This window comes from Capra hircus, chromosome 2, assembly GCF_001704415.2.
Source record: "Capra hircus breed San Clemente chromosome 2, ASM170441v1, whole genome shotgun sequence".
In the NCBI taxonomy this organism is placed as follows: domain Eukaryota; kingdom Metazoa; phylum Chordata; class Mammalia; order Artiodactyla; family Bovidae; genus Capra; species Capra hircus.
In genome coordinates, this window is record NC_030809.1 from 46,651,669 (window position 1) to 46,671,445 (window position 19,777).

At 41.8% G+C, this 19,777-nt stretch overlaps 1 protein-coding gene across 1 annotated transcript in view; it reads right to left on the bottom strand.

Annotated features, from left to right (window-relative positions):
• The window catches only part of LOC102171556 (aldehyde oxidase 4), a 67,803-nt gene that overhangs the window by 28,659 nt on the left and 19,367 nt on the right, over positions 1-19,777 (bottom strand). Inside the window, exons 7-20 of the mRNA XM_018061126.1 lie at positions 19,375-19,458; positions 18,498-18,578; positions 16,735-16,879; positions 16,395-16,487; positions 12,777-12,928; positions 12,248-12,341; positions 11,011-11,120; positions 8,588-8,772; positions 6,038-6,200; positions 5,331-5,423; positions 4,155-4,324; positions 3,732-3,846; positions 3,173-3,295; positions 902-998 (exon numbers count right to left, since the gene is read on the bottom strand). Of these exons, the coding sequence (XP_017916615.1) occupies positions 902-998; positions 3,173-3,295; positions 3,732-3,846; positions 4,155-4,324; positions 5,331-5,423; positions 6,038-6,200; positions 8,588-8,772; positions 11,011-11,120; positions 12,248-12,341; positions 12,777-12,928; positions 16,395-16,487; positions 16,735-16,879; positions 18,498-18,578; positions 19,375-19,458 (1,705 nt within the window). The remainder of the gene's footprint in view (positions 1-901; positions 999-3,172; positions 3,296-3,731; positions 3,847-4,154; positions 4,325-5,330; positions 5,424-6,037; positions 6,201-8,587; positions 8,773-11,010; positions 11,121-12,247; positions 12,342-12,776; positions 12,929-16,394; positions 16,488-16,734; positions 16,880-18,497; positions 18,579-19,374; positions 19,459-19,777) is intronic.

Consider the following 19,777-nt stretch of genomic DNA (forward strand, 5'->3'; position numbering starts at 1 on the left):
TTACAGATATAATGGCTATATAAACATTCATACCATGAAATACTCCTGAATAATGAAAAAGAATTATGCATCTACACAACAACATGGATGAGCCCTCCATATACAATATTGAATAAAAGAAGTAGGCACAAAAGAAGTTATACTGTAAGGTTCCATTTATATGAAGTTCAAAAGAGGTAAAACTAATCTACAGTGGTAAAGATTAGAATAAAATCTTTGGGGACTTTCTTGGTGGTCCAGTGGTTAAGAATCTACCTGCCAATTCAGGCAGCACTGGTTTGATCCCTGGTTTGGGAAGGTTCCATGTGCTGAGGGGCAACTAAGCCCATACGCCACAACTACTGAGGGCTGAGAGCCCTAGAACCCATGCTCTTCAATAAGAGAAGCCTGCACACTCCAGATAGAGAAAGCCCTTACGCAGCAACAAAGACTCAGCACAGCCAAATAAGTAAAATTAAAACAAAAATCTTTGGGAGGTTTACTAACTGAGAAGGGGCACAAGGAAGCTTTCAGGGTGCTGGAAATTTCTATATCTTGGTGTGGGTAGTATTTACATAAGCCTATTGTTGTTCTTATTTGGTTGCTAAGTTGTGTCCCATTCTTTGCGACCCCATGGACTGCAGCACGCCAGGCTTCCCTGTCCTTCACTATCTCCCGAAATTTGCTCAGACTCGTGTCCACTGAGTTGGTGATGTTATCTAACCATCCCATCCATAGACTTATACATATGTAAAATTTCATCAAGTTAGTAAATTTATTATTTGTGCATTTAAAATTGTGATTCAAAAATCACACTAGGGTTGAGAAGCTCTGCCTGAGAGCTCTAGTATTTCTCAAGCCAGATGACTGAATTAAGTCTTCAACCGCAGAGGCTTTACCTTTTTGGCTCAAGGTCACTTACCTTCAATGATTTGGTCAACGTTTTTAAAGGCTTGCTCTACATCTCCTTGCTCAATTTTTTTCTCAGCAGAAAGAAATGAATTGTGCTCTAGGGCTTGCTGCAGGGGAAATAACAAAACAAAACAAACAAGAAAAAGGTGTTTTTTTTTTTTTCAAAAGTATTCTAATAAGCCGTTCACCTACCATCAAAACCCCAAGCTCCTGCTCAATCGGATCTTCACACACCAAGACAATCCAAGCAGTAAGGAGAGACAGCTGATGTTGGGTTGAAATGGATTACAGGCATTGGTATTGCCTTAGTTTTGTTCAGGGCTCTGAGGAAGAGCTGAGGGGGAGACAAGGATAGATACATACAATACGGTCTTACCCTAGACAGCTGAATGAGGGCCTAACGCAGTTTGGTGTTAAGGTGCCAACTTTGTGGTGAGGGGGGCAAATAACAGAGTAAAGAGAGGACAAGAGGAGGAGGTTGGTGGGGCCAGGAATGCTCAAGGGTGACCCTGCGTAGGTGATGAAAGTTAGGTGCTGAACTGAATGGGATTAGGACAGCTAGAGAAGAGAGGGAGAATCATTTACAGTCAAAAGCGCCTCATAAAGCAATAGTCTGAAGTTGAAACCAAGCTGAGGGGCCAAAATGAGAACAAGCCAACTGGAAGGGTGGAGATTTTCTATCAAGAAATAGTAGGTTGGGCTGAAAAGTGCCTTGAGGTTGGATTAAGAAAAAGATCCTGAGGACTTAACCTGGTGGTCCAGTGGTTGGGAGACTGCCTGCCAATGCAGGGGACAAGGATTCAATCCCTGATCTGGGCAGATTCCACAAGCCACAGGGCAGCTGAGCCCATGCACCACAGCTACTGAGCCCACATGCTGCAGTGACTGGGCCCAGGCACCGCAGCTACTGAGCCCACATGCCGCAGTGACTGGGCCCAGGCACCGCAGCTACTGAGCCCACATGCCGCAGTGACTGAGCCCAGGCACAACAGCTACTAAGCCCACATGCCGCAGTGACTGAGCCCAGGCACTGCAGCTACTGAGCCCACATGCCCTAGAGCCTGTGCTCTGCAGCGAGGGCAGCCCCTGTTCCCCACAACCAGAGAAAGCTTGTGCACAGCGGTGAAGACCCAAAGAACACCTGCCATCCCTGCAAAAAGATCCTGAGTGCTATACTAAGAACCTCATCTAAGGGGATGCTGCTGTGTGGAAGAAGGGATCTGATGAACTTTGAAGCTTAGAAAGTTAATGTGATGGACAGATAGGTTGAAACAGAGTACAAAACTCCTTTTAAAGCAGTTATGATAATTAATCTGACAACAGGTGATGAAGATCTGGCCAAACCATGAGATGGGAGACAAAATGAGAATAGAAAGAAAGGGACAGAATTAAGAGGCATTCAGAGGATAACTGGGAAATACTTGACCTCGGTAACCATTGGGAAGAATAGAAGGGAATCACAGAAAATGATGAAGACTGCATCCCATTGGCTGGGATTCACATTGCTTATGGACTCATCCATCCTTCCATCACACGTATTTATTGAGCACCTACTATAGATTTAGTGCTTCACTAGGTACTGGGGTTATAAAGCACTGAGAAGATGTTCTTGTCCTCATTAACAAAAACAGCTAAAACAAATGACAGCTAACATTTATTGAATGGATCCCATGTCCCAAGCGCTGTTCCAGGCATTTGAATTCTTCCATTTAAACCTCACAGTGACCTTTTGGTGTAGATACTTTTATGGTTCCCATTTTACAGTTGAGGAAACTGATGTATGAGGAGTTGAAACAACTTGTCAAAGCTTTCATTGCTATTAAGGTCCCACTAGACAACAGAGTCAGACTGTGAGTCAGAGTGCCATCTCCAGGGCTTGCATTTAAGCAGGAAGTGGGCAGGGAGACAGAGGACCCAAGCTGTAATTTAGTAAATGTTACAACGGTTGTGAGTTTCACACGCTCTGGATTTCCCCACTGACTAGTTTTGCATGTGAGGTCGTAGAACATCCCCCTGGTATCCCTTATCTATATTCTGTGGTCATGCCTTAGCAAGAGATCAAGGGAGGAGAAATGGACCCAAGAAGGGAGGGAGCTCCAGGCAGGAAAATTCTCAGTATTATGTTTCGAGGTGCAGATTGCTGGAGCCTTCTCTCTAAAACTATGGACAACCCCAAACCCAGTATAGGTGAGCCCTATATTGTTTTGTGACCCCATGGGTTGAATTCTGTCAAAATTATACCACCCTAGTCATTCTAGAAGACATGGAATGGCCTGAGTACCTCTATTGTTATAATCCTGGGCTCTAGGTCTTCATAAACAATCTTCACTTTTTTAGCAGCCTCTTTTGCATGAGCATAGGTATCAGCAGCCACAGTGCAGACGATCTGACCCACGCAAATTACCTGCCGAAAAGCCACATGTTGTATTATTTTCAACCTATGAGAATAAATCTAAAGCAGTAACTTGAGTGGGGTTCAGGGGATACATATGCTGGAGGCAGAGTTTGAGGACCTGGCCTGTGACTGTCTTCAGCCACATTCCTTCCCACTCCCATATCACAGCCAGTAATCCAGTTGTCCTGAAATAATGTTGGTTCCTTTAATGTCCTATGTTCTGTACTGCCTCTACCACTTGATGGTTTTTTTTTAGAAGCCTTCCCTGAGAAGGCTTATGGCTTTTAACAGAATCTCAAAAGGGTCCACCATTCAAGAGAGAATTTGAGGGGGAGTCACTGGTTCCCTGCAGGTCTTTGTGATGTGAACATGGACCCATGACCCATCATCATTTTGGCATTTCCAGCAAAGCATTTGAATGAGAAGCAGCGCACAAATCACACACCTCATTTTGTGCGTAGAAAATCTCTCCCTGGTAGTTATTTTCTCCTGGAACATCCTCTGCTGTTATCACATCAACAACACCAGGAAGGGCCAGGGCTGCTGAAGTATCAATTAATCTAGGAAGGAAAATTTGAAAGCATACACTGAAGTTACAGAGGTAAGCTCAGGGTAATATAAGTGATTCTTCAAACACCAGGAAAAATTGGTGGCCTCATAACAAGTCGTGGGCAGTATTCCATGTGGAAAGTGCCAGCAGTTACTTTTGGCCATTGATTTTTTTTCTTAACTATATTTAAAAAATGACTGATTCCCATCCAGAAGAGGAAATTATTCTTAATTGACCCAAATATATAATAAATTCTCAATTCTAATATGAAATTGTGAATGCATTCCAGTAACATATAGGGATGTTTTATTTTCTTACATGATCTTTGCATGAGCTCTGGTGCTGGTGACTACAGCCAGGAAGAGTTCTTGGGAGATGGGGGGCATGTCATCAACAAACACAGCTTCCCCTGTGGTGTGTTTAATGGCTGACTGGTGCATGACTGGGTGGCCAACTGGATCTTGTAGGGGTTGGTGGGGATCCACGCACTGTTCATGAACAAAGCAAGTTATTTTATTGCAGATGTCCTCAAGCATTGAAACTTGGGTCTGATATATCGTGGCTTACCCCAAAGTAAAATAAAAAAAAAAAACTATAGGCAATTGGGTATCCATATCTGTGAGTCAACATTAATAAAGATCCATATGGTAAAGGATAAGCTCTGATTACAACCACTCCTTCACCTCAAGAAAGGAAGACTTTTTTTATTTGCCCTCAAAGACTCTACAACCTTGTTGAAGTATCAGAATACATAGTAACACATTAACATAATGTGATCAACTTTGTATAGCAATAAAGAACAGTTGGCATCAACTAATTTGGTGCAAGAAATATACACAAGTTTCTGGGAGATTTAGGGTGATTACAAGAAAGCAGGGGTTTCCCTTATAACTCAGTTGGTAAAGAATTTGTCTGCAGTGCAGGAGACCCCAGTTCGATTCCTGGGATGGGAAGATCCTCTGGAAAAGGGATAGGCTACCCACTCCAGTATTCTTGGGCTTCCCGTGTGGCTCAGCTGATAAAGAATCCACCTGCAATGCAGGAGACCTGGGTTCGATCCCTGGGTTGGGAAGATCCTCTGGAGAAGGGAAAGGCTACCCACTCCAGTACTCTGGCCTAGAGAATTCCATGGACTGTATAGTCCATGGGGTCACAAAGACTTGGACAGGACTGAGCGAAGCAGTAAGTGTTAAGTCAGATTTTAAAGAAAGGACAGACATTGGCCAAGAAAGGGAGGAAATTTTAAGCAGCAAAACTGAAAATAGTAGGGAAAGGAGATACAGAATCTAACTCTTTGTGTAGCCTTTAGTAAAAGCATAGAAGCTAAACCAAGAAAGCCACGCATGGGTGACAATGGGTAACATCAACTGGCTTTAGCAGACTTTGTCTGTACAAGTAATAAAAGTAAGTTATTGAAAAGAAAGAAGATATATGCATAATGGCATACACTTACATCACAGACATATTAAAAAGCAAAAAACCCCAGCCACCAACCTGGAACATCTGAATTCCTTGGGGTGTTTCTATAGGGAAATCTTCTAGAGCACTCATGAACTTTTCTGGGATATCAGGAAACTTGTGGGAGTCCTGAAAAGAAGATTATTTCACATTTAACTTACATTCTGAGTGACTAGCTTGGAAAAACACATGTCAGAAATAGGTTATCATATTTATTCTTTCAGATATCAGATACCAGTTCTGCTGGGAGAGAGCCCTGAGCTTTGAATTCCCTGGGCTAGCACAGTTGTTTGAAGAAGAAGTACATAATAAAATACTAATAATGGTATTATAGATGATTTTCTCTTCCTTTTTGTCTTATTCATATTTTTAAAATTTAATATTTAAATTATATTTAAATAGGGGTCTTATTTTAAGGAAAAGATCATAGTTTACTCACTGAAGGTTCTTCACTACTATAAATCAACTTGACACTGCATATTAGCATCTGTCATACACATTATAAAGCAAATGGAATAACAAGGTCATCCCTCCCCTTCTCAGCTCAGGAGTGAAGGAGAGCGAGGGAAGGAGAGAAACTAAAAGGGCCAGGAGGAAGCTGTTGGAGGCGGGGAAGCGCCACCTGAAGGCCCCACCCTCGACACCCTCTGTGTATTATTAAAACCAGGCTGTGGAGGCCCTTCATGTGCAGGCTCATGTCCAGAAGGCCAAGGGGCCCAGATACCCGGAGAAGTAGTCCTTACCATTTTATTCAGCCCTCGCCTCACTTTGAGGTAGAATTTGAAGAGTAAGCTGATGATGAGGGTTCGCCTATACTCTACCATGCCACCTTCAGCGTCTGGAGGGATGTAAATCTCATCCAGGACCAATCGGCAAGCATCACTCAGCATCTGGTCATTCCACTGCCTAGCAGGAAAGAGTGTGAACATTTCACAGAAGAGGCAGAGACAAACACTAATCCAGCAGAGTACGAAAAGATGGAGAGCAGTGTGTATCCATCTTCAAAGTCTACACAAAATACTCTCAAATCCCTCACTAGCTTTCTTTAGAATCCGAGGCAGTGGCTCCCAAATTTTCTTACAAAGTCCTCCTTTCAAAAATATTATTGAAAATTTTTTAATTTTTAATTGAGGTGTAATTGACATGACATTATGTTAGTTTCAGGGGTACAATGTAATGATTTGATACTTGTATGTATTGTGAAATTATCACCACAATAAGTCTAGTTAATATTCGTCTCCATATGTTGTTACCAATTTTTTTTCTTGGGACAAGAACATTTAAGATCTAGTTTTGTTTTTAGCAATTTTCAAGTATACAATATAGTATTATCATGTATAGTTACCATGCTGTACATCACATCCCAATGACATTTATCTTATAACTAGAAATGTGTACTTTTTTAACCCCCTCCATCCATTTTGCACTCCATCCTCCACCCCACCACATCTATGCAGCCACCAAACTGTTCTCTGTATCTACAAGCTCAGTTTTTGCTTTGTTTTAGATTCCACATATAAGATTGTACAGTATTTGTTTTTCTCTGCATCATACTTAGCATAATGCCCTCAAAATCCATCTATGTTGCCACAGATGGTAAGTTTCCTTCTTTTATTATAATGGAATAATGTTCATATATACATTGATCCTTTATACATTGATCATCATTGACCACTTAGGTTGCTGCCATTATCTCGGCTACTGTAAATAATGCTGCAAGCCACATGGAATTGCCTATGCCTTTTGAGTAGATGTTTCCATCTTCTCTGTAGGATCATATGGTAGTCCTATTTTTAACTTTTTGAGGAACCTCTATACTGTTTTCTACAGTGGCTGCACCAATTTGTATTCCCACCAACAGTGCATAAGGATTTCCTATTCTCCACTCATGTTATTTCTTGTCTTTCATATAATACTCATTCTAACATGTGAGATGATAGCTCATGGTGGTTTTGACTTGTATTGTGATTAGTGATGTTGAGTATCTTTTCATACACTTGTTGGCCACCTGTATGTCTTCTTTGGAAAAATGTCCATTCAAATCCTCTGCTTATTTTTCAATCAGATTGTTTTTTATTATTTTTAATGTCATGGCCCGGAATGTTGATTTACCTCAAATAGCTTGGATGAAAAAAGCACTCAAATCAAGCTTCCCATGATCCAGGACTTTGTTTTGTTCATGGCCGTGTCCCCAACAACTGCACCACACCGGCGCAGGTGCATGCATGCTCGGTTGCTCAATTGTGTTTGACTCTTTGTGACGCCATGGACTGTAGCCCACAAGCTCCTCTGTCCATGGAATTTTCCAGGCAAGAATACTGGAGTGGGTTGCCATTTCCTCTTCTAGGGGATCTTCCTGACTAAAGACTAGTAAATGACTGAATTATTGATGATACTTGCAACATTTTTCATGACTGAAATTTACTATATAAGTGTTTTGAGAACACTTATTTTAGTTATTTCAGTATCAGAAAAAACTTGCATGAAGTTCTGCTGCTGCTGCTAAGTTGCGTCAGTCGTATCCGACTCTGTGCAACCCCATAGACGGCAGCCCACCAGGCTCCCCTGCCCCTGGGATTCTCCAGGCAGGAACACTGGAGTGGGTTGCCATTTCCTTCTCCAATGCATGAAAGTGAAAGTGAAGTCGCTCAGTTGTGTCCGACTCTTAGTGGCCCCATGGACTATAGCCTACCAGGCTCCTCCGTTCATGGGATTTCCCAGGCAGGAGTACTGGAGTGGGGTGCCATTGTGCATTAAGTTCTAATTGTTGACAAAAAACATGATGGGTGGATGAAAATTACTGTAAAATAACTGGTTAGAAGAACTTCAAAAACTTGCTGTCCAAATGCTAGAAATAATGCAAATGACAGGAGGAAGGCCAATTCACCTTTTGGACTATTTCATCTTCTTTAATCTCTTTAAGGACATTTTCAGTTGCCTTAGGACACAGTATTAGAAACATTTACTTATTTTTCAGGTTAATTCGAAGTGGAATTTTGGAGATACTATCTACTTAGATTATCTTAATTTGTGAATTTTTATTATAGAAACTACAACAAAAGAATCGTTGTATCTTGAAGATGGTTGGTTTTTGGGTGATTTTTATTTTCTTTGTACTTTTCTGCAGTGATTAAATTTTCAACACATTATATGCATGTGTGTGTGTATATATATATATATATATATATACACATATGTGTATTATAATCAGAAAAATTTTCCAAGTGCCATTTTCATTAAAATTTTAAAATGGCACGGCCTGGATTTCGTGTTTCAGATGTGTTATGACATACCTCCCAATGAGCTGCTGGCAGGTTTTGCTTGCAGAGACAACAGTGGGGCCAACACTTCCATAGAACATCTGAAGTTCCTTGATGGTGTCTGTGCCATCCTCAAACTTCACACTCATCCCAGCATTGACAATGGCAAAGGCGTTCTCCTGACGCTGGGCTATCCGGAGTCCTGACACAAAGTGCCACTAGAAACAGAAAAACAATGTGTAGTGCTTATCTTCACTGTCTGATGTACAGCAACAATGACGTTGGTATGGATAAACTGTGGAGTATATACTACCCGTGTGCTTTGTATCTATTGTTATGTATTACATTATATATTACATTATGTATTATGTTATGTATTAATATTTAATCCTCATAACAACTCTGCTCGTGTCCAGTTTCCTGATGAGGAAACTGAGAGGCTGAGTCACCTGTACAAGGTCACACAGGAAGTGGCAGTGCCGGCTCTGGGGTCTATGTTCATCTTCCCTCCACTGTGAATCCATGTGTGGCCTTGGGCAGGGGACTTAAACTGTTCCAGTTTTAATTTTCTTTAAAACAGTAAGGTTTAATTTGATCAGATGGCACCTTGGTGACTGCTGAGAGGGTTGAGCGGAAGATGAGGAGGTGGGGTGCCTCTCACAGTGAACTTCCTCACTTCCACCTGTAGCAGTTTTAGTTTGGTGTCCTCTGCAAATCTCATTTGAATAAAGAATTCTACTGTAGAAAAAACCCTTGGAAACCACAGGACAAATGGTCTCCAAAGTGCTTGCCAAGTTTAAATCTGTCATTCTAGGTTGAGTTTCATTACTAGCTTGAAACATTGGAGCCACAAAGTGTGAAAGCCTCTTTGCGTGGCCAGCATCTTGGTAGGGGGCAGGGGAGAGATTAGACCCTACCATCATTGAGCCTGACAAGGAGCAAACATTTTTGATCTAGAAAGCAAGGTGATAAAGAAGTGTTTGGGAGACACTGGTTGTTCCTGCTGTGCCGCACTGACTGGTGGGGACTTGCCTCTCATTCCTCACCACCTTCCCTTGCCTGAACTATTGCATTAGCCTCCTAACTGGCCATTCGGCTTTTAGGCTATCCTCCAACCAACTTATCCTCTATCTTTCCAGTGATCAGTATTTCTAAAAAGTTACTTTCATTAAGATTGGATCTTCTTTAAAGTCTTCCGAGGTGGCTGTTTGCTAGGACCCATACAGACTCCTTAATAGAGCAATAGATATGCTTGGTGATGGAGCCCCAGCCTCCCTTCCAGACTCATCTCACAGGTTGCTCCACACAACCTGCCTGGCCATCTGGCCTTCAGTCTGCCATGCCCCCCAGCCCCCATCCCCGTGAGACTATTAACTTTTTGACTATTTCTTTTATAAAATAAAAAAAAAAATTGAACGATTATGTGGCAGCCTGGATGGGAGGGGAATTTGGGGGAGAATGGATATATGTTTATGTATGGCTAAGTCCCTTTACTGTTCACCTGAAACTATCATAACATTGTTAATTGGTTATACGCCAGTACAAAACTAAAAAAATATTTTAAATTGAATGAAAATCCTGGAAAGACCACCCCTTTCTCTACACTGATCTATGCTGATCTCAACTGCCTTCCTTCATGGTTAACACTACCAGGGCAGGGCTCTCCCCATCACCAGAACTACCTCAATTCTCTGTCCACTCATTTCCTGTCTGAGATTAGTTTTTTCCTATTTCAAGCCCTTCCTCATAGATGTAGAGACCTTTAAAGACTGAACGCTGTGTCTTGTAGTCTTTGGAGTTTAGCACTGTGCCAGGCACGTAAAGTAGTAGGTAGTCAATAAATGGAAAATTGTACTTAAAATATCTGGTTAATAAATATCTGGTTGACTTGGTAGTACATTTATGGTAATGAACTTTCAGTTTGCCAGAAACTTGCTGTATTCAACAGACTATATAGTTTTACTCAATCTTGGCTAAGTTGCATCTTTGTCTGAAACTCCCAATTCAACTCTTCACACAAAGGGCTCTCCTTTTTACAGGGCGAATGTTCCCTGCAGGCAGAGAGGTAAGGCTCATGGAAATATTTTCATTTCTTTTAAAATCAAAAGGAAAAATGAATATAATGATAATGAATATATAACACTGAAGGCAGCCTGGATCATATTTATCTTTATACTGACACAGTTATATATATTTTTTACTTTATCTTTTATGGAGGAAAGGACTGACAGAAGGCAAAGAACACAGGGCCTCTGAGTTCATACTGTAGCTCTGATAAGAAAGCAAATCCAATGGTCACCTGGGAAAGCACCCCTCCTGTGAGCAGCCCCAAAGGCGCCCTGCAACAGTTGGTTGGAAAGGAGAAGACACCTCTCCCTTGGAAGCCCGTATGTGGCCCGCTGCTCAGGGCGAAGCTGGGCTTCCCTGGGGTGGGCAGTGGGTCAGGGAGCCCTTACCTGAGTAGAGTGCGGAATATACACAGATAACACAGTCTCTTCTGACTTGAGGTTGGCTTCAGATGACTTCTCAAGGAAACGGCCATCTAAAGGAATCTGCCGTTTTCCTTCTGTTAGAGAAAATGATTGGGATGAAGTTATCAAATTGGAGAGTATGCCCAAAGGGACAGATGTGACGCACTGGTGGACAGAGAGAGCGCATCTGGAAGCCAGGGATGTGGGTTCTTCGTCCAGCTCCCAGGCTAGGCTGGCTGCGGCAGGTCCTGGAACCTCGGGCTTCTGGTTTCTCATGCGTAATGGCATGGTTGGACCCAGTACACTAACATGTCCTTTCTTGTTCTTATTGCCCATTATACACCCCTCACAACATCTGGGCTTTGAAGGACTTTAAAGCTATTTGGAAACTACCTAGTACAAAGTGAAAGTGAAGTCGCTCAGTCGGGGTCGCAAAGAGCAGGACCTAGTACAAAGGAGGTTCACAAATGGGTAAAGGGTACACTGGTTACAGTGTATTTCATAGATGGGAAAACGAGGCCCTGAGTCAAGAAAGGATAGATGGCCTGTCCAAAGAGATAGAGATGGGATGAATGGCAGGGGTGGGATGCCTGATATATACTTTTCCCCCCTTAAACAGTTTATCATACTCTCTCTTTTGCTCCACCACAGTTTTAAAAATCTGACTTTAACAGAAGAGAAGGTATTTTATATCAATAGACCTGTGAATAACACACGTTTGTCTTTATTTTTATTTCTTTAAGTTTAAATCATTTTCCCTTGGCAAAGTTTAAGCTATCTGTGACTAAAGAGAGAAGTAATGAGTAATATGCCCCACAAATTTAATTTTGTTTAAAATGAAAAGTACTATAAGTAAAAATTTCACCTTTATGAAACTGTGAAATAAAATATGCCATAAAACTTTAAAATCACATATATTCTCCTCATTAAATTTTTCTTTATCTGCCTTGATAGTACAATTTGGACTATGCATAAATACAGCCAACTAGTTCAGAAAAACTGTCGGGTGCAGTAACTTCTGTGATCTACAAGATATAGAACATATGGAAAACAAGGTTATTGATCTCATGTCATCCTTATGTTTGAGGTAATGTAGATACAACCAGATATATTTGGTGAGTCTAAGTGAGATATATCTGGGTTCCTTGCTCATAGCTTGCAAAGAAGCTACGTAACTGATGTGATAATTATAAAATCAAATGCCTAAAGCTTGGTCTCTTACCTTTAGATATCAGATTGATGGTAGCTTTTCCTGCTGCTAAAATGGGATTCAGGTCAGAATAGTTAGGCCTGCTCACCACATGTCCGCCTAAAGTCTAGATTAAAAAGAAAAGATGGCATTTTTAAAGCTACACTCAGTCATTTGAAAAATAAGGAATTATGTATATAGGGATCTTGTGTAAGCTTTAAAAATTCTCTTCTTTGTTTCAGAGAAAGATCTGGCAAACTTGAGGGGGTGCAGCTAAATATAGTCAGACAACACAGTGTGTAAGATTCCCACCCCTCTGATGCCAATTCAAACTTATAGCTTGAGGAAATATTGCTTTTCCATGTGCCATGAGGGAAAAAACCTCTTTCAGAACTGACCCTAGCACGTGTCCAATAACATGGAGAAGTGAGGAGACTGGAGCCTGAGGAAACTCTAAATTCATATGTGTGCCGCGCTGCTGTCAATACAATCTCATTGTCCCAAAACCGTCTCTAAAGCTGCTCTGACACAGTCTTATCTCATACGACACTAGAGCACATACCGCCATGTTCCTAATCTGGGCTCCAGCAAGTGTTCTCAGGTGCTTCAGGAGAGCATGGTAGGTCTTGGTCTTCTCCTTTGGTTGTTCAGAAACAATAAAATGTAAGGCATCATTCAACTGGGCCAGGCTGTATCCTGCGCCTATCGTCACCCCTGAAAGTAAGACATGGAATTTAAACTTAAAGTGGAAGGTAACAAGATGCATGGGCTGCTTGGAAACACTCTTTCAAATATATCTTCTCTTTTCATATAAACTTAGAAGGACAGAAACAAAGATAAAGATATTTTGGCAATTTGCTTTATTCTTAAATATTAAGTACAGAAGATTTTTCTCATTCATGTGCGCAGTTATAGCTACCTTACATTTTAGGACACCTCAACCATAGATATCTGAAATACGCTACTTTGCTTATTCCCAGTGTAGTGCTGTCCTGAATAGATGGATCAAATGTGAAAATTTCAACCAAGATCCTGTAAGATTTTTAGAAGATCGTTACACTTGAGTGGAAGTTGACTTCCAAATCTGCATTGCCCATTTGCCCTTTTTCCAAACCATCTCTTCCTGTTGTTCCTTCATCATAACAAGAAGAGACACCTGCCTGAAGCTTGGCTTAGTTCTATTTGCCTGTGAGCTTACAGGGAGTATTTTGAGTAGTGATGTCCTCTAGTTCATGCATTCTCAATGGGGGCAATACTGCCACCAAGGCAGTGAAAAAAATCTTACTCTTTTTATTTATAAAGCCCTGATACCCATACAGATATATGGTCTATCTGTGATGTTAAAATTTTATGGAGGATGATGAGAGAAAAAAAGTCCATCACTCCTTAGAGTGAGAAATAATGAAAAGGTTGAGAAATACTGACTTAATTTTACAGGTTCTACCACCCAGTCCCTCCATCTCTACCCCACCCTAACCACATCACTTCCTTCTAGCCCTTCCCCATACAGCCTGACCTTTCCTTGCTCCATCTCCTTCTGTGGGTCCATTAATATGGACTTTCCAACAAGCAAAAAAATAAGAAAAGAATGAGCAGACTAAGATGGGAAGATTAGAGGGGAAAGCAGATAATTCTCCATTTGATTTCTGTTTGTATATCTGAGATTTACATTTTTATCAAGACCATCCCCAAGAAAAAGAAATGCAAAAAAGCAAAATGGCTGTCTGAGGAGGCCTTACAAATAGCTGTGAAAAGAAGAGAGGTGAAAAGCAAAAAAGAAAAGGAAAGATACACCCATTTGAATGCAGATTTCCAAAGAATAGCAAGGAGAGATAAGAAAGCCTTCCTCAGTGATCAATGCAAAGAAACAGAGGAAAACAATAGAATGGGAGAGACTAGAGATGTCTTCAAGAAAATGAGCGATACCAAAACATTTCATGCAAAGATGGGCTCAATAAAGGACAGAAATGGTATGGACCTAACAGAAGCAGAAGATATTAAGAAGAGGTGGCAAGAATACATGGAAGAACTGTACAAAAAAGATCTTCACGACCCAGATAATCATGATGGTGTGACCACTCACACTCACCTAGAGCCAGACATCCTGGAATGTGAAGTCAAGTGGGCCTTAGAAAGCATCACTATGAACAAAGCTAGTGGAGGTGATGGAATTCCAGTTGAGCTATTTCAAATCCTAAAAGATGATTCTGTTAAAGTGCTGCACTCAATATGCCAGCAAATTTGGAAAACTCAGCAGTGGCCGCAGGACTGGAAAAGGTCCGTTTTCATTCCAATCCCAAAGAAAGGCAATGCCAAAGAATGCTCAAACTACCACACAATTGCACTCATTGCACACACTAGTAATGTCAAAATTCTCAAAGCCAGGCTTCAGCAATATGCAAACTGTGAACTTCCAGATGTTCAAGCTGGTTTTAGAAAAGGCAGAGGAACCAGAGATCAAATTGCCAACATCTGCTGGATCATGGAAAAAGCAAGAGAGTTCCAGAAAAACATCTACTTCTGCTTTATTGACTATGCCAAAGCCTTTGACTGTGTGGATCACAATAAACTGTGGAAAATTCTGAAAGAGGAAGCACAAACTGGAATCAAGATTGTCAGGAGAAGTATCACTAACCTCAGATAGGCAGATGACACCACCCTTATGGCAGAAAGTGCAAAGAGCCTCTTGATGAAAATGAAAGTGGAGAGTGAAAAAGTTGGCTTCAAGCTCAACATTCAGAAAACGAAGATCATGGCATCCGGTCCCATCACTTCATGGCAAATAGATGGGGAAACAGTGGGAACAGTGGCTGACTTTATTTTTCTGGGCTCGAAAATCACTGCAGAAGGTGACTGCAGCCATGAAATTAAAAGACACTTACTCCTTGGAAGGAAAGTTATGACCAACCTAGACAGCATATTAAAAAGCAGAGACATTTCTTTGTCAGCAAAGGTCCATCTAGTCAAGGCTATGGTTTTTCCAGTAGTCATATATAGATGTGAGAGTTTGACTATAAAGGAAGCTGAGTGCTGAAGAATTGATGAATTGATGCTTTTGAACTGTGGTGTTGGAGAAGACTCTTGAGAGTCCGTTGGACTGCAAGGAGATCCAACCAGTCCACCCTAAAGGAGATCAGTCCTGGGTGTTCATTGGAAGGACTGATGTTGAAGCTGAAACTCCAATACTTTGGCCACCCAGTGTGAAGAGCTGACTCATTTGATAAGACCCTGATGCTGGGAAAGATTTGAGGGCAGGAGGAGAAGGGAATGACAGAAGATGAGATGGTTGGATGGCATCACCGACTCAATGGACATGGGTTTAGGTAGTCTCTGGGAGCTGGTGATGGACAGGGAGGCCTGGCATGCTGCGGTTCATGGGGTCGTAAAGAGTTGGACACGACTGAGTGACTGAACTGAACTGATGGTTTATATCCATTCACATGATGAGTTTGGGTGGTAGACAGTGGTACATGTGTCTCAGATAGCCTTATTTGGTGCATGATGAAGAAGGAATATTGACTTAGAGTAAGAAGACTTAGGATCTAGTCCTGACTTGACCATGTGTTAGGTGTGTGATGTTCAGCAGTTACTTAAGCCTTTTGATCCTGTATGTTCTTTAGGAGAATGGGGATTTCAAGACTACCTGCTGTGTCTCCCTCCCAGGGTTGTAGTGAAGATCAAAACAAATAAGAGATGTGAGGACTGTAAAAATAAATTAGTAAATTGTGAGGACTGTAAAAATAAATAAGGTTGTTGTTTACAGTTAAATTTTCAAATCTTATGGCCCAGATCTTTTCTCTTTTGGATGAGTGTGCACGTATATAGGATATGCCTCAAGCAAATTTGTGAATCAGAGAGTAATATCGGGCAAGAACCTTTCCTACTGGCCAAATAATGTCTTAAGTCTTCTTATTCAGTCACTCTCTCTCTACTTGGCTGAGCTGTGTGCCATCCTCCTGCCATCATGGCTTCCATGACAATGTAGTCCATGGTGACACAGCCAGGTGGGCAGTCTGATAAAGCTCATAGGAGACTCACATAGATGCTCAATAAATATTTCTGAAAGAGTAAATGAGGTCAGCTATTCTATGAAGATCTCAAATTAGTCCAGTTTTTGCAATTGATTAACAGCTCACTAGCAGCCAATGGTTACATCTTATGTGAAAAAAAAGGTACGTACCATCATCTGTGCTATTCACGAAATACAGTTCTTGAAGCCCAAGTGGAGATATAAAAACTGGATGGAATTCATCTCTGAATTTAATGCTGGGTCCTTAAGGAGAAAAACATGCAAAGCAATTAGAAAAGAAAGACAGTGGATACTAATATATGTGGCTTGCTGATAATTCAAAGTGAAAATTACACGGCAACTCATTTGCAAAAGAAAACAACACAACATTCTAAAGGATCATAGGCACTCACTAATAAAAGTGAATTGCATTTATGCAGAGTTGTAAAAGAGACAATGTTTGAGTTATCCCCAATCTAGACTAAGAAAAACATGTCCCTAGACCGCCTACCCACTGCAGTGTTCCCCATGATGATGGGGGCTTCAGGGAACCTGGTTTTCAGCTCCAGAAGGTCATTCAAGTTTACAGGAGTGATCCAGGTGGTCCTCTTCCCTCGGAACGTCAGCCTTCTTTTGTTCGGGTCTTCTGCCATTCTCTATAGGGAAGCAAAGCCAATAGACTTCCAAGTAATGCCCTGGGTGTCTAAGTAGCCTGCTGATCATTTTAGCTTTTTGAGACAACCTAACTTCTAGGTATCAGGAGAAGGTGGCCTTGTTTGAGGCTATGTAGATTGAGACGATCTGTATTAGTACCACTGAATAACTCTCATAGTGGGTGTCTGTACATCAACAGCTGCATATAGAGCAGAGCAGACTCTACATTTGTGAAGCGACTACACAGAAAGGAGGCAGCATGGCGGCTTGAAGGTATCAGCCTGGAATTAAAGGGCTAGGCTTCTTGCTCTAATTCTGCCGTAATGGTGACTCACAGGGGCCCCTCCTTTGGAGATTAGATTCTTTGGAGATTAGATTCTTCAGTAGGACAGAAATTGCTTATTAGCAATATTATCCTTGGGGAAAAAATCCCTTAAATCATTCATCTGGTAGAGTATAAGTGGATACTTTTACAACTTTGTACATATATATACTATTAAAATACATATCAAGTATACTAATATATTTAAAATATCTATCTTTATCTACATATCTACATCTACAAATAACCCTTAAATACGAGGTGTGTCCAGGTTCTCATGCTCTGAGGGGTGTGTATGTGAGGCAGGCGGGGACCTGGGGCCTTTGGCTGGAGTGCTCTAACGCTTGCACCTGGATCTCTCCTTGGGTAACAAAACACAAGGAAACTGTATGGGGCAAAAGCAACTACGTGCATGCGCAACTGAGGCAAATTCTGAACAAATGATACAAAGAGACCAAAAAACCCAGCTGCCGCTTTTGAAGAGCCCAGAGAAAAAGCAGGGTACTGCGCACAGCCCCCTGCACATGACATCACCTAAGGGGTGGGCAAACCATTTAAGCCATCCCTTTGGGTTGACCCCTGGACACACCCCTACCTTCACCCCATATAAGGAACAAGCTCACCCCCTAACTCAGGGAGCAAGCAAGCAGAGAGCGGACCTGTTGTGTGTTTTGACTCCCCCATACTGCAGCAGGGGCCCTAGTAAAGGTTTACCTGAATTTCTCGTCTGGCCTCTGATAGATTTCTACTGATTAAGGAGGCCATGAACCCTGGCTGGAAACACAGGGACTGAAGCCTTCTGAGAAGCCAGTAGAATCATGGTCCTCAGTTCATGCTCTCTCCAGGACAGAGCCATGGAATAGAATGATGGGCATACGACACTATTTGTGTTATTCTCTTTCTCCCCACTGAGTTGAGAACACAGAGGTTAAGAGTAGCAATAATGAAACTCCATTATAATAAGTATCATCTGATTTTTACCTTACTGGTTTTACAAAATGCCTTTGACGCATCTCACTGTGTAGCTGTGTGATCTTGGTTAAGTCACCTACACTCTCTGAGCTCAGGATCTTCAATGGAGGGGTAGACCCAAGCACCCCTGTGGTGCTGGCAGCACCGCTTTCCTAAGCTGTCTGTTTTATCCTATTCACAGTGGAGCTGAACATGTTTCTAAAAATGGGTTATCGTGTTGGACACACTCCCAACTTTTAGGATCTAAAACTCAGTAGTCCCATAGTGTAAGGCAAAATGCTTAAACCACATCATGTTATAAGACAACAAAAAGTAAAGTATCTTACTATCAGTTCAGGAGGGAATATAGGTTCCTGGGTTGGATCGAAGGGCTGGAATTCATCTTCGTTGTACAGTTTGGTACACATCTCAACAAAACAAAACACAAATGGAACTTCAGAGATGCTGAGAGATGTATAGGAGTCTCTCAGTGTGCAACTTCAGAGTCAGAGCCTGCATCTGACATTCTGTATATAAAATAGAAGTGCCAGAGCCACAGGGCAGCCCTAGCAGAATTCTTCCCACCCTCAGAGGACACTGATGGTTTCCCTGGCAGATCTGCTGGGCCCTGCTTCCTCTTTTGGTGTCAGGAACGGGATTTGAAGCTTCTGTCTGGGTCTCAGGTATCACTGGCAGATGTGTACTTGCCATAGGCGTGAAGATGTGTCCCTGCTTTCATCCCTTGTAGTGCTTGTTGGGGGGTGACAGAGCGGGTAAGCCCAGATTAAGGCACAGAAGTTTGTAGTGCTTCTGAAGGGAAATAGTCTTCTGTAGTGACTAGCCTCATGAAAGTCTATGCACGTGTGCTGTCCGACTCTGTGTGACCCCATAGACTGTAGCCCACCAGGTTCCTCTGTCTGGAATTTTCTAGGCAAGAATACTGGAGTCAGTTGCCATTTCCTCCTCCAGGGGATCTTCCTGACCCAGGGAACCCACATCTCTTACATTTCCTGAATTGCAGGTGGATTCTTTTACCACTGTGCCACCTGGGAAGCCCCTCATGAAAGTCATGGGCTTGCTAATCTGGGGGGCTTTTAAAGGCTGTTTATGCCTTGAATTCACTAACTTTACATTTTATTCACTGAAAAGAATAGAATAATAAATTTGGATTGATGTGGGCATTTTTCAGTCAATTCCAACTTAAGGAGAATAATAGATACTTACTTTTTCCTGTCCACTTGTGAAAGACTTCTCTTCTTTATCCATGCAGCATTTTCCTGATCCTTTCATTTGACAAACAGTTGATTCCTTAGGAAGTAATACAGTTTATAACAAATCCATTGGTTGATTTTTAAACACCAACCTGAGCACCCGGCAGTGCCCAGGCCCCAGAGGAGCTATGGAAGAAGTAACAGAACCCATCCTGGCCCTCAGTGAAGCGAAAGTCACTCAGTCGCGTCTGACTCTTTGTGAACCTATGGACTATAATCCACGGAATTCTCCAGGCCAGAAAGAATATGGGAGTGGGTAGCTCTTTCTTTCTTCAGCGGATCTTCTCAACCCAGGGATTGAACCCAGGTCTTCCACATTGCAGGCAGATTCTTTACCAGCTGAGCCACCAGGGAAG